Genomic DNA, 22026 nt, shown 5'->3' on the forward strand with positions numbered 1-22026 from the left:
TAACTGCCAACTTTATGCCATTTCTAAGGCCCATTTTTATCGGCCATTTTTCACCCAATTCGCCTTTGTCTAACCATGTACTAACACTTTAACCCTTTGTGAAAATAAAAAAAAGGGGCTGGCAAAATGGAAAATTTTAAGGATCAAAATGCACAGGACATAGACATCTCCTCGTCTATTAATAAAAACCTGGACATCCCTTTATTGATAAAAAAGAAATTACATTTGAGGGTAAACTCACTGCAAAGATGAGCCCCACGCGGAACCGGCATTTCCAGCAGTAACTGCGTGCCTATGTGTTCCCCTGTTCGTAGGATTTAAGGCGAAAAAATAAAGACCTGAGTGTGAAGCACGCAGACATTAAGAAGGTTCTCCAGGAGAAGGAGAGTTACTTCAGGTTCGATTCGGCAAATGTGTGTACGTGCGTGTATGTATGTTCCGTTCTGTCTGTCTGCCTATTTGTATACACGAGGCATAATTTCCCAACGTCGCTTTCTTCCATTTGCAAATCATCCTAAACAGTTTTAAGGAAAAGGTGCACAATGAAAGCCGCGAAAAGTTGATTAAGGAATATCAAATAGCAACGAAGGTGAGAAAAAAGAAAAAAATATACAAACGAATGGGCGCAAATGGGCCGAACTGGCGCGGACAAAAAAGGTACACACGAACTGTCCCCCCATATATACATTCGCCGCGCAGGACAACTACGACAGACAAGTAATTCTGGAGGAGAAAATAAAAAACAAGGAGAATAAAATAAAAATGTACGATTTGGAGATTAGCAAGTTTAAGGTGGCCATTGCAGACATGCACGAGCGGATAAAGAAGGCAGACTACGACATGGTGGAGAGTAAGAAGAGGCTGTTGTGCTTGGCGAAATGAAATATAAAACAGGCACGACACGGATACAAAGGCACACGTGGACGGAATGGAACTAAACGGCATGCAAGTATCCCCCACCTTCCCCCTTGAAGCGTATTCCGTGTCGTGCGCTGATGAGAAGTTAGCCCAACCTGTAACAACAAATGAGTGACACCTTACACACATGTGACAAATGTTCAGGGGAAAAATGCCTCAGCTTTCTGAGCAAATTTAAAGAAAATTCAGCCGAGTTCGTCCAGTTAGACATGTTCGACAGGCTAGAAACGATATTCAGCTCTCGCGAGTTTATAAAAAAGAAAAAGGAAAGTCTTAGGGCAAAGATAAATATCATAAAGGCTAAGATAAAGGACACGGAAGAAAAATATAACATAGCCCTAATGGTATGGCATCGCTATTCTCTTCTTTGTATTTTTCTTTTTTTTTGTTCTTTTTCTCATCCCTGTTGGTTGGCACCTTTGTCTATGCTGCCAATACACCCACGCAGGATAAAGAAAAGGAATACAAAACTCTCGTTGAAACCTCAGAAGGCGTCTTAAAAAGGGAAAAGGAGATAGCGGAACAGCTCAAGGAAAAAATAAATGAACACAATAAAAATGCATTGCTTCTGTATAAGATAATCTCATGTGTCGATAATTTTTTAAGTCGTTTTTCTTCATTCCTACCGGAGTTGCGTCATTACAACGTTAAAAAGGACGAGGAAAAAAAGTACTAAAGAAGAAGCGCCTATTAAAAGTTACCCCCACAGGGGCGTATACCGGACAACACTCTACATGTTACCGCTACTGCATATCACTTCGCTGCTTAGCAATTCACGTGCATGAATTCTGTCCCCCCTTTTTTCCCATCGAAGCAAACTAGAAAAGAAGAACAAACCACAGGATATAATGGAAGACACGCAGTTCATTGATACAGCCGATTTTAAAAATTTGGAGGAGGTAACAATAAGAAACAATTTTTGCTTGTCAGTGTGCTACGTGGGGGACAAGGTCACTTACGTGATCCTCACCGTCTGATAAGCAGAGCCAATTCCTGATTGTATCATTTCGCGCACCTCCCGTTTGCACCTCTTATATGCACCTCTTACCCCCCTCGAATGGTAGGATATTCTGAGAAAACTGGACGTCATCTACAAGTACATTAAGGACACGATCTACATAATCAACAAAGCCAAAAAGGAAATTTCGCTCAAGGATGATAATTATATGGAGTCCATGAAGAACAATTTTGGTAAACGGGGAAAAGAAAAAGCGACCGCCCTGAGGGTTGTGGCACACCTTCGTGAATACTGGGCCGCACATTTTGTGCATACATATCCGTGCGCGTGCACATTTCTTCCAAATGGAAAAAATTCCCCCATTTTTCAGACGACAATATTGAGTTCCTTACATATAATAATATCAAAGGGAAGAATAACTAATCCCCTAGGCGGAGACATGTATTCCGAGGGTATAAAAAGGAGGAGGACGCGTCGATTTTGTGGGCCTCTCGTGAGGGTGGATCTGCGTGTACCCCCAATGATTATTCATTGTGTGCAAAAAGACGAAGACGCCTAGAACATGGGCTGTCCCTTTTTATAGCTGCGCAATTAAAGTGCGCTTATAAATTCCGAATATGAGCTCAAAAGGGAGAATAAACAAGTGCACAGAAAGGTATATGCTGGAAGGACAAATAATGGGAAACCTAACAAAAAGTTCACATGTTTTTTTTTTTTTTTTTGTTTTAACTTGTCATTGTACATTTTTGTGCCCCTACCATTAATAACTCCGTTTATGCGTACCTTCCCATACGATGTATGCTAACCCACCTGATGATACTTCAAATGTTCCGCCCTTTAACAATTCTGCAGTTGTGCAAATATACGAGAAATACGCATCACTATGCGCAACGAGGTGGTAACACATTCTGGTGACTGCGTATATTTTTGATCGCCCCGTTGGGTCCGTACTCAAGAGGATTTGCCACTCAACTTGCACACAAAAAAAAAAAAAAAAAGAGGCAAAATAGTGTGTCACGTTTCCCCTGTATTACCCATTATCGATGAAGCTGCAACTAGCGGGAGTAATCCCATTTCGGTAGGACACGTCGCTCAGAAACTTCAAATAGGTAGTGACCTTTTCCTCGTCAGATAAAAAAAACGGGAGCAAATTATCCTTCACGTTCACGTAATTGGAAACGCTATTTAGGCACCTTAACCCGATGTTCCCCGAATATAGCAACTGAAAGTTAATATTCTTGTGCCACTTTAAGATGCTATACGAACCGATAAAGTATAACTGATCATGGTACACACTGCCAGGGGTGGAGGTGTCCTGTAGTCCTCGTTTAACGCGCGCGCACATCTTAAAACATGTGTCCGCATCCTTAACAAAAGTGTTTAAAAAAAAAAAAAGCTTTGAAAAGGTGTAAAAATTGCCCAAACAAACGGTTAAATATTTTATGGCTGGCAAAACAAGGAATAGGTAATTTCTTCGAAAGGGATACATCGAATTAATCACAGCTAATCCTTCTTCAGTGGTAGAACAGGAACGAAAATTATACATGTCTAAATTGTTCCTATCGTGATTTATCATGCGTAATAAATGTGTCCCTATTTCATGATTGCACAAGGAAAGCATCATTTTTTCCTTAACACTTTTGCGGTTTTGTAAATGTAAAAAATATTGTTTTTTTTTTTTGAAAATTTTCACTGCAGATATTAAGTCCTCTTTGAATTCGACTTTTATTTTATTTGTTATTCCATTCATTGTTAAATATTTATCGATGTAATTTTCCAATTCGTTTTTTGTCATCACTTTGTCTTCATCGAAAAGGCCCTTCTCGTAATTTTCGTACGTCTGAAAATTGTCCATCACCATTTGTATTATTCGTCTTGCTTCGTGAAATAAATGAAAATCGATTTTTTCCCCATTCGTCTTGTTAAAAATGTTTTTCACTTGTTCGTCAGAAATGTTGTACAGAAATATCGGATTTTCCTTCATATTGGATTTGTAAAATTTCTGTTGCGCTTCCAGTAAGTTTGTAATTATGCATTTTTTTTTTATATTCATTTTTTGGATCGTTCTTGTGTACGTGGCTTCGTTAAAAATGGCTTCAATAAAATTGTCCACGAAATTTAGCAACTCTTCATCGGGGATAATGAATAGTTTTACGTAACTCGGGCTAGGGAAGTTTGCTAGGGTTGTTCTGTCCTCCTCGTTGTGCGTCTTTCTTTTGGCCGTGTCCATTTTATTGTGAAAATGACGCGCTTGGTCGCTAGAATCGCCCCTCTAGTTCGATGCATTTTTGTTTCCCTCCATCCTCTGTTACGTTGCCCTACACGCGTCGGGATTGATTTACTTTTTTTTTTTTTTTTTCTTTGCTGTCCTCGTTTGGGCACAGTCTCCAAGTGAGGCCTCCTTTTTCCGCAAGCACTTTTTGTGCAAAAAAAAAAAAAAAAGAGCGGATGTGCAAAGAGAGGAACTTCAAGACGGCATAATTTACACACCCTTACGCGGAGCTTGTATTGGCATGGCATTAACACATGGCCCCCTGTTTGTAGACCTCTTTATGCGGGTAAGGCACAGGACGAGTCCCCTTTTTCCTCAAAAAGGCCATCTCGTCACCGCAGGGGGGTTTTCATTTAAGGAGGGTGACGTAGTCTACCATTTTACAACTTATGCACACGTCAATAATTTTTCGAATGGCACAATATTTTTTATTCACCGTGAGGCAGTTGTTAAACCGATCTGTGCCCTTGGGCGCACAGGAATGGACTAAACATAATAAAGCACCGTTGGGCGAAATGGGGTACACGGGGATGCCCAAATTAAACCCCATGTTCGCATGCGTGATTGGATGTGATTACAATTGTGTACACTCGTCAAACAGTCTGCAGTAACGCGCGTGTAGTTGATGGGAGAATGTCAAAATTAACTAGCGGTGCACATGCAGGGAGCTGCAGCGCGAGATGAAAACAACGGAACGACGTTATATACAACGCAACGGCGAACAAAATCGAAAAAAAGGTGAATGGCAATCGAAATGCAAAAAGTAAATATACACGACAAGCGATCCACACGGGAAACGCATATCTGCATGCATATAATGAGTTCCCCTGAGGGGAGGATACTACGTGAAAGTTCCCTCTTTATCCATTTTTTGCAGGCAAGAGGGGGGGGGAATTTCATCTTCGGGGGGATATAGGCGATCAAACGTATATGTGAATGCCACAAAGGTTGTCACACATATACATATTCACAAACTGATTTGTTCCTTTGACGGTTCCTCCTTACGCGTCTTCTACAGAAAACGGGGGCACTTTTTTAGCCGTCCATTGGCTTCCACCAAACGACGCTTCATTTGAGCAGCTCTTCCTTGTACGATTTCGCATGTGCAGTATACTCGCAGGAATTTTTCGCGTGCTGAAAAGAAAACAAGGAAAAATAAAAACGCAGTGAAAAATGCACACATAATGGTGAATAGGGTGGTGGCACCACAATTTCATTAGCGGCGAAAATATTTTTTTTTAATGAGGGGGAAATTTCACAAATTAGGAGCTGCTTAAAAGGTGAAGCATTCAAGGCGATGCGAAGAAGTGCATACAAAGGTGAGATCTAATGCAGGAGGGAGAAAAAACCAAAATCCCTCTTAAGTGGCACAGTTGCCAAAATGAGATTTTCCCAAATGTGCGTTTTTTTTTTTTCTAGACAGGCGGAAATGCATAGACAACATAGTTTGGACAAAGCGTTGTCATTTTATTCGTCCCCGCTCTGTTTAGAAACCCTTTTAATTCAGGGCGCAAACAAATATTATTTATGATGCACAAAATGGAGACACGCGCCTCAGTAGACGCGAACCCTCTATGCAGATATGTCGAAAGTACCTTCACGAAAATGGCATGGTTAAACTTTTTGGCAAGTAATAAGGTACGGTAAACCATTTCACTGACGTCTGGAGCATGGTCATCCATGTGGAGCAGCAGGGTGGGGAAAACCTCCTCACAAACTTCATCAGCTATAATTAAAGACTCATTCAGAAAAAGTGAATACAATCCATTTGCGGACAACTTACGAATTGTGTTACTCGAGTCTTCCATTAGCTTGAGCAAAATGTTTAACAAGTCCAGTAAAATATTATTATTGCTTACGCGCCTTGCAATTTGTGCATATATGGCGATGGCTATTTCTCTGTTTTCACCATTCCAAGTATCATCAGTGGAAGACTTCAGGACACATACCAAATTTTCAATCAGGACATTATTTTCAATTACATATTTATGGAGGTCATTTTTTAAGAATAATGTTCTTATACAATGTAGAGCTCCTTTTCGTGTCTGCGCCTCGTTTAGGCCACTCTTCCATGTGCATAAGGGTAACAATATACTTTTTATAATTTGTTCTGAATTTTTTTGTAAAAAATTGGGGAAAATATTTTTCGAACAAAACAAATTTAAGAATAATAAAAATTCTGATTTCATCAATGGCCTTAATTCTTGCTTCATAATTATGAGTAAGAAATCCATCAAATGGTTCGAATGTTCCATCATGACTTCCTCGCTTATGTTACACAAAAGTACATTTAAAAATTCAATGTTGCATTTGAAATTATTAAAATCGTTTATATTTATCATCGTGGGGACGTTCTGCACAAAGTGAACATATTCATCGTTGTAAAAATCACTTTTTGTCTTATGCCCATGGTAATAATGCTCAATTTTTTCAATTAATTTTAGCACTTGTGATTGCGGGCAAAATTGAGTATCTGATTGTAAAACGACCAAAAAGTGGAAAATAATTTTGCTGTACTTTTTGCAATCCTCCCCGATAATGTTTAGCAAATGCTTTAGGGTTATTAACATGTAGGGAAACGCATCTACATGCTCGTATTTCGCATTTTCGCTTATTAGGAATAAAATGAAATTTATGTGCTCTTCGTCCAGTTTGCTTTCTGTTAGTTCGTTCCGCAGGTAATAGCCGGCCAGCAACTGGGATAGCATCATGAGCACGATTTTTTTGTTGTCGCAGATTATGGGGGCGCTGTCCACGGAGTAGTGCACCGATTCCTCCATCGGGCCGTTCGCCGATTCGTGCACTGCGTCCGTCTTCTCCGCATCTACAGGGTCCCCTCCCTTGCGCTCTTCCCCCCTGTCATCATCCGTAGCTCTCTTTTCCAAGTGTTGTTCCAGCTGACCATCCCCACCAGCGTGCTCCTCCAAAAGAATGTCACTCTTCCTGTGCACACACCACCTTTCGTACGCCTTCCGTTGGTACATGTGATAATTAGTGTTTGAGAAAATATATTTTGTGCATGGTGCACCATTGGTGTTGCTTAAACAAAGGGTGATGTTTTTTCTTCCATTTCTATCTCCATCATGCACGCCACTCGGGGATACGTCGCTAAGTTTGTAAAAACTTTCCGCAACTTTGCGAGCGTTGCAGTCGCCTAATAGGAGTTGGGCCACTTCGGGAAGCGTCACATTGAGGGGCATCAAATACCCACACGTGATAATTAGGAAGACAAATTTGGTGAGGTACAAAAAGGACTCAAATTCGTAGCCGTACTGCGAAGCGGCATCTTTCAGCGAAGCATCCTTCGGTGAGACTTCCTCCGCAGATATACCATTCACCAACAAGGGCGTTGTTGGACAGTGGATGTACTTAAACAGGACCAGCGATCTGTACACAAAGGACAAGATGGGCCTAACAAAACGAACCGTGTCGCAGTAGGTGCACAAAAGAAACGTGGATAAAATGCTGGCGAAATCATCCTTCCCTTCGCTCCACGAATTTCCTTCATTATTCATAATCTCGTAGAATAGCTCCTTTTTTATTTCCCCAAAGAGGGCAGGGATATCGCTGCACACAACGTTAAACGGGGAGGGAGTGTAAAAAAGATTGTTCATCCTGGAGAAAAAATATTCACTTGGTGCTTCCCCCGAATGTACACAACAGTTTTCCTTCTGCCAAACGGTTCTTTCCTCATCAACATTTTCGTCAATTCTATACAAATTAGTTTTTGCCCTTTCAGAATGTGTGCCATTTTGGACAAGTTCCTCTTTGCCTACATGCTTCTCATGTAGCCCACGCGCTAATTCCTTTAAGGAAGAGGCTATCGTTTTGAGCGCACTATAACATCGCTCGTTGAAGGAGGGTGATATATTTGCATTTGCACACAAAAGGACAATAAACACGAGTTTAGCCCTTTCACAGTTGCTTAAATCGTTAATCTGTAAATTCCAGACTTCAATGCAATCCACCACTTGGAACAAAACGTTGCTCGATTTTTTCCTGCACAAGTTTTTTAAACATTCTGCGACGTCATAAAGGAAATCTCTGTTGCTCCCAACGCATAGCAACTTTTTCAGGCATCTTAGAGCTAGCTAAAATGAAAAAAAAAAAAAAAATTTATTGCACACAAAGGGGTATGGACTGATACAGCTAGCTAGCCAAATGGAACATCGTTGCAGCGGCAGAATTGCCAAGTTATCCTCCTTCCATTGGCGAATAAAAGTCAACCAAACGGCATCTCGCATTTTACCTCGCGAATATCATTCTGTCTTATGGCTAAGGCGGACAACAAACCTTTCAACAAGCTCCTGTACAGCTGCGAAGGCGGGGGGAAGGGGGTACAGAACATACTTTTTTGCATATATACATTACACGGTGTACATATAAAAATAATGTGACTATAACGAAACAAACATTTGTAATTACGTGATTAAAGTCCTTTGACTTGGGTTCATACGGCAGTTCACATAACAACTGGCAGCTGATTTTTTTTATAAGGGGACAGGGGTCTTTAATTAAAACTGATAAAGCCGTTAAAATATCTTCCAGATAGGGGTTAATGTGCAGCACATGTGGAGCAGTGTGAGCGCCTTTGTTCTTAAATCTGTGGACAATAATGCTAAAAAATTGCACAATTTTTAATCTGACTTCTTCTTTATCTTCTATTATTTTTTTATTTTTATCTTCCTTTAATCTGTTCATACAGATATGAAGAAAATTATCATCCCTGCTGACATTTTTAAATAGCACGCTGTCTAGCAATGTATCATCGAGATTTTTTTCAATAAGAAAGTAAATGTCAAGAGTAAAATTCCTGCACTCATCGAATTCTTCGTTAATCCATTTGTGCAACTGGCACAGCAGATAGTTGCGAAAAAAAAGGCAGAAATTTTCCTTTTCTTCTTCCTTGCAAATAGTAAAAAATTCTGATAGCTTCTCATATATTATTTTTAAGGCGTTTAATTTTTTGTCTTTGTCTGATATGTCTGTGCTGTTTAAAATGTGTATGGGTTGTTCGACATGTTTGCGCAGCGCGTGTTGGCTTTTTTCTTCGTGCAGCATATTGCTCATCGTTCGTGCACTGTGTGTGGGAGGAGAAAATATTAAAATTGGGTGAAGTGAGTAAGAACTTGAATGAACCTACAGAAGCATCGGCTATGGCGCTACGGATAAGCCCCAGTATCAGCATATGTACCAATTTCTACTCATGCGTGCATCACAAAACAACAACGTACAGGAGAAAAAATATGACGGACGTTACAAAGTTACAAATGGGAGAATAAATTGGTACAGTCCTAGTGTACACAAGTTAGCGCAAATTATGTTAGTCCAGTTTTTATAAACATTGCGTTAATTTTCGCGTTCGCCTTCATTTGTCATTCATTTTGGACTTATCAGGGGTGGCGGGAGAAATAGGAAACGTACACATACATACACCTTTGTGGCGATGCGAATCACAGCGCACAGTGTCTATCTCTTGTAGTTTTCTCAAAAAAGAAAAAAAAAAAAAAAAAAACAAGAAAAAAAAATCCTTTCGGTTCACTGCGACATGGTATGGAGTTTCGAAACATAATACTTTTTTTCTTTTTTTTTTTTCTTTTCCTCCTTTCTACGTGTGTTTTTGGAAAAAATGAGCACACTGTTAGGGGCGCATTGTATACATCCAGGAGCGGCTAGGCGAAGAGAGCCTTTCATCTCTGCACTGCCGTACTGGCGAGGACATTGGTGCGCTGCCAGTTGGCACGCCGCTACTTCGATGCATGAGTCGCATTTTCGCCTTTCTTTATCTTCTTTTTTTCACCTTTTTACATCCTCTTTTTTTCGCTTTTTTGTATTCTCCCTCTTTTTTTTAACGTTCTCGTGCTGTTCACGCGCACACGTCCTACATGTGGAAGCAAAAAGTGCGGGAAAGGGACACCTACACTTACTTTACACGTGGCTTCAAGTGTAAATAAAAAATCGGCAGAGCACAAATTGTAAATCTTTATCCCAAGAGAAGCGCCCCTTGAGTTTTTTTTTTTTTTTTTTTTTTTTTTTACATGCATGGTTGATTTTTCTGTATATTTACACATATATGCATATTTATATGTGTAGGGCCTTGTATATATATGCGCGCTGGTACGTATGTGCTTGCTTGTGCCCCCCCCTCCCTCTGGCAAGCTGACCCAAGAGAAGCGTGCCCTTATTTCTATACGCCCAATAATGACGCTTGCGGATTGGGCGGCATCCACTTGCTTGAAAATACCTTTCTGAAGAAATGAAGAGAAAATCGGTTTTCACCAAAAAGAATGTCATAAAGGCGCAAAACACGTTGGATAAGTTTGGCATTTTTAAGAAGGTGAACGTGATGAAGAAGGATCAGTCGGACAAGCAGAAACCAAATGAAACAGACGACGAGAGTGTGGATGCCAAAGGGGAAGGATACACGGTTAAGGTGAAAAAAGAAATCCATGACGATAGGGAGAATGAAAAAAGGAATGATAATATGATCAAAAGTGAGCACAGCACAGACGGGCCGCCGTTGTTCAGGGTTAAGGTAAAGTTAGAAAGTCATTCGTCCTCCAATAGAACCCAGGAGGATACAAAAGATCCCTTGGGGAAACACTCTCGTGGGAGGAGCGAAAGGGGGTGTCGCAGCAGTGGGGGAGAAGGCGATGAGGAAGACAACAGGGGGGATAATGACGAAAATGACGAAAATGACGAAAATGACGACAGTGGTAACCCTGGAAAACACGGACACAGTGGTAACAAGAGAGGAGGGGACGATTCCGACATGCAATACAGCAAAGACAGGAGGGATAAAAAGAAAAGAAAAGAAGATAACACCGGCGAAAGCAACACCCCCTTGCACAAGCTATACCAACCAATTTATAAGGAAGACTATATAAACGAAATTCGAAGCAAGAGAAGTCCATTGCTCACTACCATATTGGATGATGATTTAAATTTTAATTTAATTTTGTGTGGACCTCCAGGATCGGGAAAGTCTTCCCTAGTAAATGTTATAAAAAATAAAACCAACAATTTGTTCATCTCACTTTTCCACCTGAACAACTTAAATAATGAGCTCAGAAAAATATATGACCAGTCAGTTATCAATTACAAATTATCCAAGAAGAGAACCATTCTGTGCATAAAAGATATAAATAGGCTGAATAAAAATCAGCAAGAAAATTTATTGCTAATTTTGAAGAAAGGTTATTTCTATCTCCTCGCCACATGTCTTTTCAACCCCATGAATATTTTAAATGCTTCCCTAAGCTCGAGATGCTTGTACTTATATCTGAATGCGTATGATAAAATAGAACTGGCGTTGATTATCAAAAGGATAATTAACAAGCTTAACATTGACATTGAGGACAATGCCTTGAACATAATAATGAACCACTCCTGTGGGGACGCTCGGGTGGCCATCAACATGATCGAGTTTACTATTAGGAATATGGAACGCGAGGAGCAGAAGGAAAGGGAGAGGGAAAAAGAGAGGGATAATCAAAACGATATGGAAAAGGATAGTCGAAATGACATTGAGGAAGATAAACGAAATATGCAAAACTCGGAGGAAGCAAAATTAAGTTGCGATATGATTACGAAGCAATTAAAATTGAACGACTTCAGCAATCTGCACAAATGGGCATCGTCCACACAGACTGAAAAAAAAGTTATTCAGCTAACTAATATAAAAAATTTTTTGCAAAATTTTCCATCGAACGATAACAAGCTAGACCATTTTAATTTCATCTCTGGATTACACAAAAGTATCAGAGCTGGAAATGTCAAAGCAGCTATTTTGTACTTAACAAAATCTTTGAAGAACGGGGAAGATCCGTTATACATTTGCAGACGGTTAATTCGAATAGCCTCTGAGGACATCGGGTTGGCAAACCATGAGGTGCTGTCTATTTGTATAAACACACATTATGCATGCAAGGCTATAGGGATGCCTGAATGCCAGACGTCGCTAATATACGCCGTCATTGTTTTATGCAAATCTTCCAAAAGTAACTACATTTATGTTGTGGAAAATAACGCCAAGCAAATTTGCAATGAGTACAGATTTGACGTACCTTATCATTTGAGGAACACGTCCAACAGGTACGTTTACACAAACCAGCCCGAAATTCTCACCTTCGAGGAACATTTGAACAAGTACAAGGATGTGCAGAAATATTTGCCCGACTATATAGACAAGTTGGAGCTTTTGCCAAAGATATGACCCGGAGGGGCCCCAACCAGATACAGCGTCACCCAGGAGCTCCGCGCGCATATACACATGTACACATACATATGTATATGTGTGCGTGTACCTCTTACGTAGCCCCATGTGCACGCCATTTGAACCCTTTGCTTTTTTAACAATTTTTATGTTGTAACACCATCCTTCCCGCCACTTACATTTTTCCCTCCCCCATCTGATTTATTCCTCTTTTTTTAAAAATCTACTTTATAAGGAGCCTGTTTTGTTTTTTTTTTTTCCCCGAACGAAAAAGTTGCCGTGACATGTGATATGGAGTTACGCGCAACATTCGAAAAAGGCGTTTCGCGTTTGATAAGAATGGGCAAGTTACATTGAGTTAAGGGAGAGTTGGAAAAAGCGAGAAACGTGCAAACGGGTGTAACACAAGCGTGAATCAGTTTGTGTACACATAGGGTAAACTTACACGTATACACAAAAAAGGTGCCGCCAATATGCACACTTGCGCAGGCGTGCCATGTGGAGAGTTGGTGCGCGCTACTACAACGTCACCTGCCCACTTTCCCCTGTCGTATGTCTACAACCGGATTGTACGTTAACATCTGGATGTCGTTGAGCACCCCCTTTAGGTGGGCCTCTCTCTCCTTCAGTACACTGTTAAGCAAATACCTCGTGATGTAAGCAAAGTCCTTCAAATCGGTGTTGGTCAACTTTATGTTAAAATTAAATAAGCTTTCGTAATGAGGGTTATTTGTTTTTTTTTTATTTTTCAATTTCTCCTTAATTGCGTGTAGTGCCGATAGGATGAGACACATCGACTTGGCACCATCATCCTGCTCGTTACACACGAGTAAAGGGATGTCACACTTTTTAAATATTTCGTTAATCCCTTCGTTTATCACTCTGAGATTGTCTCTTCGTTTCTGCTGCTCTTCCAGCTGGACTTTGTTCAAGTAATTCAATTCGAAGAAATTTGCAATTATGCTTTGGTTCGGCAGGGGGGCGTTGTAGCCCGCGGTGTCTTGGGCGTTTCCCACGTGATCGTCAGGGCTGCCCTTCACGCCATCCCCGCGCTGCCCTCCACAACTTTCGTCGTAGCCCACGAGGTCCTTATACTCATCGATCAAAGCCAACGTGGTCAGGCTGTTCAGGATGTACGTCCTGACACCTACCTCGTGTATATTCGTTTTGTTAACATTGCGCACATTGATGTTCAGTTTTTTTAGGTATTTCAAAATGTGCTCGATGTAGTTTTTCTCCTTGGTGTAGTTAATTTTTTCCCTCTCCTTTGGTTTATACAGGCGGATTTTCTCTTCTTCCAATTTTAATATCATATAGTAAAACTCGTCCTTTCCTATGTCCACGGGGTTATAATTGAGTAGCTTCAGCTTCCTTTCCAGTGAGTTCATCTTCAGGGGGGTGGAGACTCGACCGTATAAATGGCACAAGCTAATCAGCAAAGAGGGCAACCAGGGTGATTAAGTCCAAAAAGGAAACTAACCTAAATCGCCCACGTAGGGACGAAACTGCGAATGGGGTTGTCCTTCGCACGGGGTATAATTAAACGCGTGCAACGCGTCAATCTTACGTCTGCTCAACAGGAGAAAGAAGCAGCGGAAGTCTCCACGCAGCACTCTGCATGTATGCAAATTTGTATACACAAAAAATGTAAGCGGGAATAGGGGCACATAGATCTACATATGCCACAAGCGCGCACGACCGTATGATGCCGCTAAACGTTGTTACAAAAATGGCAACAAAATTATTTATTTTTTTCTTTTTTTAACATTTTTCAGTGCACGTATTGGAAAAAGCGCAAAGGTGTAAGAACGCCTTCCACCCAGATACACCCATTTTTGCTAAATTGAAAATACTCCGTCATGCGGGCTTGCCGAACCCGTCTGCCGTGCGCCCCACTGGAGGGGCAAAATGATTGAATTAAAGTATAAACACGGCCACATGCACAGGCGGAAAAAACTTTTGTTTTGTGTGTTCTCAGTGAACAATCTTACGTATCACTTTAGTGCCATTTCAATATATTTGTTGCCCCCTTAAAATGAAAAATGTAACGCCATTACTCACATGAGGGAGGGGAAAAAAAAGGCGTGCATCTTTCTAGCCGTACACATATAGTTAAATGATATATTGAAAGGTGGGCATACAATGGGCTGAACATATAGGCTATACAATTTTGCCTAACGAGGAAATGCGAAGGGGAGTTCTTCATTAGTTCCCTTACAAAATGTACACCCTCCTTTGTTTGTTTCATGTTTATGTAAGTGCACTACTCAGACGGGTAGCAACAAGTGGGTGATTATTCCCCTGGAACAATACATCCAAATGCGTGTACAAGGAGAAGAAGCTAACTGATGAACATTTTTTGCAACGCTTCGAAATAATACAGGCATGGAGGGCGCCTAGATATGTGTCGGGTCCTTTATGAGGAGGACTGTTGGTGCATTTCTAAACACCAGCACAGAGCATATGTGTCGGTCTATCAGCCACCTATTGAGCATGCGCTTTGTGGAGAACACGTAATTGTATAATAATTTTTTAGTCTAGCAAAAATGTGGTTAGCTACATGGGGCCATATGGCACAATAACTGTTTTGTTCGTGAGCGAATTAACAAAGGGGGAACAAATATGCATACAATATATGAGATGGGGGTGGTATAATAGACTGCTTAGTTTGGCCAAAACGATATCATAAAGATTTACGCATACCAGGTGTTGGCATAGACGGGGTGGTGGTGGGAGGTTATGAATGTATAAATGTGTGTAGGCCTACAGGGACACCCTATACACAGATGCGGATCATAAATCGTATGCGGCTTGAAGGGTCTGGGGGGATAATATTATGCGACGGCGCTTCATATGAGAAGTCGCTTCATATGCACAGTAAAGGGGGCAAAAACGTAACGTGCGCTCTGCACCGGCTTAGTAAAAGAACGAGTTGAAAAACGGATTGTCGTTGGTCGGCACGTTGGAGGCAATTTGATCCGCCTCGTTTTTTGCCCGCTCGTCTTCCAGCAACATATTTTTTTTCTGAGTCTCCAGAAATTTTAAGTAGTTATGGAAGACCAACAAGTGGTGGTGACACAAATGGTTCAGTGAGTGCAGCTTGTTAATTGAACTTACTGAAACGGTTAGGTCTTCATTAAGGCTCACTGTGTTGCAGATACCAAAGATCTGAACCATGTCATCTATTTTTATTTCATCATTTTTATCATTGCACGCAGAGTACGAATATGTTAAAAGTAACTTTGCCTTAATGTACCCTGTGGTGTCGTCAATTGTGTAGACTATGAATTCCTTTTTCTCTTCGATGGCTAATACGAAGCCGACTATTTTAATGAGGTTTAATTTTTTATTTTGGAGTGTCAATTTATTTCTGTCTTTCCTGTGTGCTCTTATGAGCATACTGATGTTGGTGTACATGAAATTCGCCTCGTTGACTTCCTCCTTCAGCTCGTCATTGAAGTAGCCGCTGTCGACGCTCAGGTTTGTCATTTGGTCAGGCTGCTTTATGTGGTCAGACGCGTTATACCTGTGGCAGGGTAACAAAAAAAAGGGGGAAACGGAGAAATTACTCAAATGTAGGCTTGCGCATTTGTAGGCTATATGGGTGTATCCTGCCCCCCCAAAAAAGATGGCCTGTAGCAATTTACACCTTTACACACTGGAGCACACGCCACTGGGGGATAATATTTTCCGGCGCTCCTTTCACATTGTGACACTCACTTAAGCACATGTATATGACACGTAAGTCTCCACGTGGAAGACTTCTAACAAGTTCCGTTGGACTTAAAGGGGAAATATTCCGAGTGTTGCTTAATCTGTAATGTGGATGCCCAAGTAAACGACGCCAATGTGTTCGCTCGAAAATGTGCGATATGGGCTAGCTCGTCGTTAAAATGTGAGATTGTTCCTACGATACACCTCTGTTTCAGTTGGAACAAAAATCGGTCATACTTTCAAGGCGCTTTTGCGTAAACGTCAAAGTGGGAAAAAAGAAAAAAAAAAAAAAAAAAGCGGAAAACTGATGTATCGCTAAGGCGCGAAGTGGGAGCGCTGACGCAGTGCATAAAAAAAAAAAAAAAAAAAAAACACAAATGAGAACGAAGCAAAAGGAAACAACAAACTAGTATGATATGATGTGAAAATAAAATACAAAGTGCCTCTTAAGAGTTGTGCCATTTTTTTTTTTTTTTTCCTGTTCCACTTATTCCATCTGGTGTGTCCCTTTTTAAAGCGTAGAGCGGGAGCCCCATGTGAGGCCAACAATCAAAGCATGCAGGAGTCCCACTTTTTTTTATTTTTTACGCGTTATGGTGTAGATGTTCGAAAGGGGATTCACGACCGTGGCCATTTTAAAATTAAAAAAATAAAAGAATAATAAAATAAAAATGCATTTATGTACACATAACAAACAACACTATTATGTTTGCTTAGCGGGAGATGACGTCCTTAAGCATGCGTCGAAAAATATCGAAGCGGACGCGTAAATTAGCTCACCTGGGACAAACCACATTATTGAAGCAGTTTAACTGAACGGGAGAGAATGGCAGCGAGGGACGCTCACAAGAGGCGATTCATAGAGAAGAAAGGAAAGGTCACCTAAATAATAACACGAAAGCAACACCGCATGCAGGACGGTGTGACTCCTCGTTATGCACTCTCGAATGGGTTATGTCTATGCAGGAGTCCCTACACAGAAGAGGGGCTGTGCAGAGGGTAGCATTTACACATATGTATATATACATTACTGCAGGAACATTTACCCAACAAGTGACGGTGCTTCCCACAAAGGGACCGCAAACCTATCCGGATCGTGCACGCACACCGAACAGTGGGGGCACGACGTGCACCCCTTACCCTCAGCTACTCCCGCCCTAACATGCTCCCCCAAAGGGTAGTCTTCTATCGCCATGCGCACGATCAGTTAAAATTGTTTTTTCAAATATGTGCATCCTATGAAAATGGTAACATAAGAACAGGGGGTAACGCCTTCAGTTCCATGGTCGGGAAATACAACAAAAGTGAAAAGAAGAAATTTATCATCTCGTCATGTAAAACCTCGACGGAGTTTAGGTATGGCAATCGTGGGAAACAGAAAGGGGGAAAAACAGCGAATCGAACAAGTCCGCAAAGTAGCAACAATTTTTACCTGAACAAAATAACACACATACATAATGGGAAAAAAAAATTATGCGATAGAAACGAAAAGACAGAAATTGTGCATGTCACTAAAATAAGCAATAGCTACATAAGATACATTTTGCCCAAACAGGGTCTGCATTATTTGTACACATACCAATATGCTTTGATTGAGCTACTAAACCGGTGTAATAACATCTTAATCAGTTTGCTGTACTCTGACTGCATGATATCTTACGTGGTTTATTCATTTTACAAAATAAATGCCGATAATGTAGATGCACAGGAGGGAGTAGCAACGTCTAACGGGGAGACAGACAACACGTTTGCGCCAGAAGATAAGATAAAGAAGAGGCGAAAAAAAAATAATTTCGTATGCCCGGACAAGTCCGTACTCATCGTGGCCTCATCACAGGCACAAACGTCCGCTCTGCATGAAACGATAATAAAATTGAAACCTCCAGATGTGTCAACCTACTTAATAAATAACGAAAAGAACATTGAAACTGTGCGATGCAATTATTTTCTATACAATATAATAATTTTGAATGCAGAAAGCTTCTCCCCCAAGTACGACTTTTCCGTTTTGCTAGAGCTTGTGAACTTTATTATAATTGATGACCTGAGCGAGCTGTATCAGTTAAAAATGGACAATACGGTGAAAAGGATTTTAACACTATGTAAGGAAAAGCAGGACAGGGGGGACGCTGTGCAAATTTTGCTGGTAAATAAATCGCATGATCAATGGGTAGTGAATGACTTGCTGCAACATGCTCGGAGTGTAAATTATGAGGTTTGTGCGGAGGGAGACGGGCGTGCGGTTGACCCGATTCACACGGTTGACACGGTTAATGCACTTAGGATGTTTGACCAGCGTAGATCTGGGAGTACTTTGCTCGAAGAAGAACAAGGGAGATACCCCCCAGGGAAAAAGACACACAGCCGCGGTAGAACCACCGCAGAAGGTGTGGCCTCACGGTGGGGAACAACCCTCCACTACGTCAACCTACGGAGGTACAGAAAGAACAACTGTGATCATTTCAGCATTTGCGCCCCCATGAGTGAAGACAAAAAATTTCTAGTTCTGTTTTACCTTCTAAACAAGAACAAAGGTAAGAAGATATTAATTTATTACAATAAGAGTGATGTGTACGCGTTTTATGGATTTGTCAATGCGTACATCCCTTGCGTATTCGTGTCGAGTTCGCACAAGGATCACTACAAGAATAGCATAGTGAGGACGTTCAACAAGACGGGGGAATATGTGCTAATCACGGACGACATGAGCATAAAGAAGGCTTACCCCGTCGATGCGCATGTGCATATACACTACACCTTCCAAGAGGACGCTAATTTGTACGTGGACGCGTTGTTCGAGGGGATTCCGGGAGAGGCGCACGGGGTTGGAGGTAGCGGTGTTGCAGTTAGCGACGTGGTTGGCAGTGGCCACTCCGCAGGCATTCCCGCCCCCGTTGCGGTGACCCAGTCCATCCTGTTCTACAGCAAAAAGCAGCGCAAGAAGTACGAAGAGATTAACGCGATTTTTAATTTCAAGAGCTACCCCCTGCCGCCCGCCAAAGAGCTCAAAGATAATTTCCTCACCTTTATGATTGACGAAATTAAGGAGGTCGTCATTGAAGACAATAAACACCTGGAAGAGGCCAAAAAAATATATGAAAAATATGGACATGCCTTCCTCTCAGCTGCGTTATATTATATACAAAAAAAAAAATTGTTTAAAAAAAATTTTAAAAAAAAAGATTTTTCCAATGTGACTTTCATTGTAGAGAGAAGCACACATTTAAACACTAAGGCGAAAGTTTTAATTTTTTTAAACGATTTGTTGAATTTAAAAAAAAATGTTGGAGACATCAATTATTTTGTTCAAAATTATATGTACTGCAAGAGGGGATATATTATGACCGTGCCTGAGGACATATACAATGTGATGCACAAGAATAAAAGTACCGGCGCGAATGAGGGCAGGTGGGCACACGTACACATGTACATTCTTTACAATAACTATGAAAATCGGTTCAGAACTACGCACCTCAGAAGGGGGGTATACAAGTCGAAGAAATCGCTCAGGTATGTGTCTCGCCATGAGCAGACATCAATGCGCTTTTGTGTTAATCATTTTTCCTTTTTAATTATTTATTTTTTGTGCTGTAAGAGGGAAGTTGCCTCGACAAACACACGCAACATTTGCCGTTGCTGTTCAGAACGGCACTCTCTTCTAATCCCTTTTTTCCCCTCCCTCCTTTTCCTTCCCTTTCAGGAGACTCAAAAAACGAGTAAACATGAAGATCGAACGAGTTGAAATGAACAAACTGAAGAACTGGATGTCCTCCACGTTTAAGTTAAACAGGAGGAACGTAAAAAGGGATGCTTCACCGGGGGTAACGGCGGGTCAGCCGACTTGATCTCATTCACGAAAAAAAAAAGGGGGTAAACATATAATATGTTTTATTCTCGTTGGTTAAAATAAGGCACAGTTCGTGGTACGATGTTGGGTGAGTGTCTCCACGTGGCAGGTGCACACACCATTGCACAGGTGCTAACTACACGTAGGAACGAAAAAAAATGTACATAAAATAAAAAAAAGCACATATTGAATTCACGCACCGCAAGCCCGTGTAAGGGGACGTCAAACACCGCTTCGTTTTACACCTCTTAATATGTACTTTTCTGTACCCTTCTCAATTTATCCCAGCGATCAAATTCAAGTGATCGGGGAGGGGAGAAATATTGTACGTGCGCCTGAACAAATCAATGTCTTTGTCCAGCCATTTTTCAATATGGATGGAATGCAGCGGTTTCGTTGTTGACACGCCCGCCATGTATGCCCACGGATACAACTCGCGTAGTAAAGTTTTCCTTGGCTTGTACTGAAAAAGAAAATATTTTTTTTTCAAATTTTTTAAAAAAATATACTCCCTATTGGGATGGTCATATATAATATCATTATTGCTTTTGTTTTCAAATCCGTACATGATGGAACCCCGGACGGCGGAAGAATTATTTATATTGTTAAAATAGTATTGGTACATTTTCGAGTAGAAGTTCTTGTCGTTTCTCTTATCCACATGGAAGTAGTCAGTCAAATTGTACTCATATTGTTTGATGGATAATTCGTCCACATAATTGTACTCATCATTATAGGTATAATCAAAATTGAGGGATAGAAAATTGGAAGGAATGGAGTCTTTAAAAATGTATTGAAAACGATATAGAGGTGTCATGAAGGGGGCTACTAAAACGGCTAGCGCAGTTATTGGTAATTTCGTTTGCACGAGTTCAATTAATTTCAGTGCTGCTTCAGACTCGATGGAAATATTTAAATTGTAAACCACATGGCCAATATCGTGGATCTGTCTATATCTTGTTAAAATATAAGAATAATTTAAATCTGTAAAAAAATGAGATGCTTCTCTATCATGTGCATGCAATTTGTACGTTTCCAAAAATTCCATATACTTATACCCTAGTGTATTTTTTGGTAGTTTTTTTAACTCATTAAATTGTATGTCCTGTCGTATTAGCAACGGTTTTTCTTTCAATATAGTCCTTCCCTCTTCATCGTTCTTCATATATTTATATATTTGCTTCACCGCGTATATGGCCGATATGTCCGCTGCATGCGCCAGCAGGTGCGTTCGGGCCGGCGTCTTATAAATGCGCAGTATCGTTTTTAAAAAAATTTCAAATTTGTTTGCAGCATTAATGTCTATGAAGTTTGACCGGAATATTTTTACAAAGTTATTCATTTTGCCGGCATTGCAGAGGGGGGGCTTGAAAAGTGCCCATGTGTGTAGGGGGGAGACCTATATTTCGCTCGCACACGCACATGGAATGGTTTTGTTTGTTCAGCTTATAAAAGAAGCCGCTCAAGGGAGGGAAAAAAAAGTTACCGTGACCACTACGCTGTATTGGTTTTTTCCCCCCTCCGTTACCTTAACCAACTCATTTGTAATTGCATTCCGTGTAAATCTCTTCTCGGATGCATGCTTCCCTTTCCCTTGTGGGTGAAATTAACGCCGAAAGGGTATGAACGGCAAGGTCGTGCGGGGGGCTATACAATGGCGTTCCAACGTACATATATATATTTAAGTGTATACGTGTATATACACACCGTGTTGTTCCAGCATCCCCTCGGGAAGGACAACCAGCTTTGCTAAAATATTTTATTTCGTAGAAACAGCACAACGGCGGATGCTCCCCAGAAAAATTTTCTCTCCCGCACGGTGAGAACGGGTGTGTGCTCAGCAGGACCTATAAGCTTGGCAGAGAAACGAAGTAAACTGACGCGACGTGTCGAGAAGTGCCACGAAGCGAAGCAGTGATAAGTGCTTGCGCAACTACTGGACGAACTACAAGTTAGGCCACCCTTGGGGCCACTACTAAGGTCACTACGAGCGCTCCTTGCCTTCCGTTTTACTCGCACGAGATAACGGAAACGGCAAGGAGGTTAAAAAGAGGTGAGAAAAAGGCAAAAACAATGGCAAAAAAAAAAAAAAAATAATAAGG

At 41.0% G+C, this 22026-nt stretch overlaps 8 protein-coding genes across 8 annotated transcripts; 3 read left to right on the forward strand and 5 right to left on the reverse strand.

Annotated features, from left to right (window-relative positions):
- Positions 1 to 126: 126 nt before the first annotated feature.
- AK88_03938 (uncharacterized protein) lies at positions 127 to 2299 on the forward strand (the record flags this gene model as incomplete). Its single annotated transcript, XM_012481548.1, has 9 exons — positions 127 to 231; positions 315 to 397; positions 523 to 589; positions 700 to 850; positions 1063 to 1262; positions 1367 to 1587; positions 1733 to 1817; positions 1983 to 2109; positions 2247 to 2299. 9 exons carry the CDS (start codon positions 127 to 129, stop codon positions 2297 to 2299), a joined length of 1092 nt encoding a protein of 363 aa, XP_012336971.1.
- A 607-nt stretch (positions 2300 to 2906) lies between these two features.
- Positions 2907 to 4106, reverse strand: AK88_03939 (uncharacterized protein; the record flags this gene model as incomplete). Its single annotated transcript, XM_012481549.1, has 1 exon — positions 2907 to 4106. The coding sequence occupies one exon, from the start codon at positions 4104 to 4106 to the stop codon at positions 2907 to 2909; it is 1200 nt and encodes a 399-aa protein (XP_012336972.1).
- Positions 4107 to 5216: 1110 nt separating this feature from the next.
- Positions 5217 to 9218, reverse strand: AK88_03940 (uncharacterized protein; the record flags this gene model as incomplete). Its single annotated transcript, XM_012481550.1, has 4 exons — positions 5217 to 5282; positions 5744 to 8239; positions 8398 to 8463; positions 8574 to 9218. 4 exons carry the CDS (start codon positions 9216 to 9218, stop codon positions 5217 to 5219), a joined length of 3273 nt encoding a protein of 1090 aa, XP_012336973.1.
- Positions 9219 to 10404: 1186 nt separating this feature from the next.
- Positions 10405 to 12363, forward strand: AK88_03941 (uncharacterized protein; the record flags this gene model as incomplete). Its single annotated transcript, XM_012481551.1, has 1 exon — positions 10405 to 12363. The coding sequence occupies one exon, from the start codon at positions 10405 to 10407 to the stop codon at positions 12361 to 12363; it is 1959 nt and encodes a 652-aa protein (XP_012336974.1).
- Positions 12364 to 12890: 527 nt separating this feature from the next.
- AK88_03942 (uncharacterized protein) lies at positions 12891 to 13751 on the reverse strand (the record flags this gene model as incomplete). Its single annotated transcript, XM_012481552.1, has 1 exon — positions 12891 to 13751. One exon carries the CDS (start codon positions 13749 to 13751, stop codon positions 12891 to 12893), a length of 861 nt encoding a protein of 286 aa, XP_012336975.1.
- Positions 13752 to 15279: 1528 nt separating this feature from the next.
- AK88_03943 (uncharacterized protein) lies at positions 15280 to 15852 on the reverse strand (the record flags this gene model as incomplete). The annotated part of the gene is made up of 1 exon (XM_012481553.1): positions 15280 to 15852. The coding sequence occupies one exon, from the start codon at positions 15850 to 15852 to the stop codon at positions 15280 to 15282; it is 573 nt and encodes a 190-aa protein (XP_012336976.1).
- Positions 15853 to 17239: 1387 nt separating this feature from the next.
- On the forward strand, positions 17240 to 19922 carry AK88_03944 (uncharacterized protein; the record flags this gene model as incomplete). The annotated part of the gene is made up of 2 exons (XM_012481554.1): positions 17240 to 19587; positions 19778 to 19922. The coding sequence occupies 2 exons, from the start codon at positions 17240 to 17242 to the stop codon at positions 19920 to 19922; spliced, it is 2493 nt and encodes an 830-aa protein (XP_012336977.1).
- A 276-nt stretch (positions 19923 to 20198) lies between these two features.
- Positions 20199 to 21266, reverse strand: AK88_03945 (uncharacterized protein; the record flags this gene model as incomplete). Its single annotated transcript, XM_012481555.1, has 1 exon — positions 20199 to 21266. One exon carries the CDS (start codon positions 21264 to 21266, stop codon positions 20199 to 20201), a length of 1068 nt encoding a protein of 355 aa, XP_012336978.1.
- Positions 21267 to 22026: the final 760 nt, after the last annotated feature.

Source organism: Plasmodium fragile (genome assembly GCF_000956335.1).
Source record: "Plasmodium fragile strain nilgiri unplaced genomic scaffold supercont1.50, whole genome shotgun sequence".
In the NCBI taxonomy this organism is placed as follows: domain Eukaryota; phylum Apicomplexa; class Aconoidasida; order Haemosporida; family Plasmodiidae; genus Plasmodium; species Plasmodium fragile.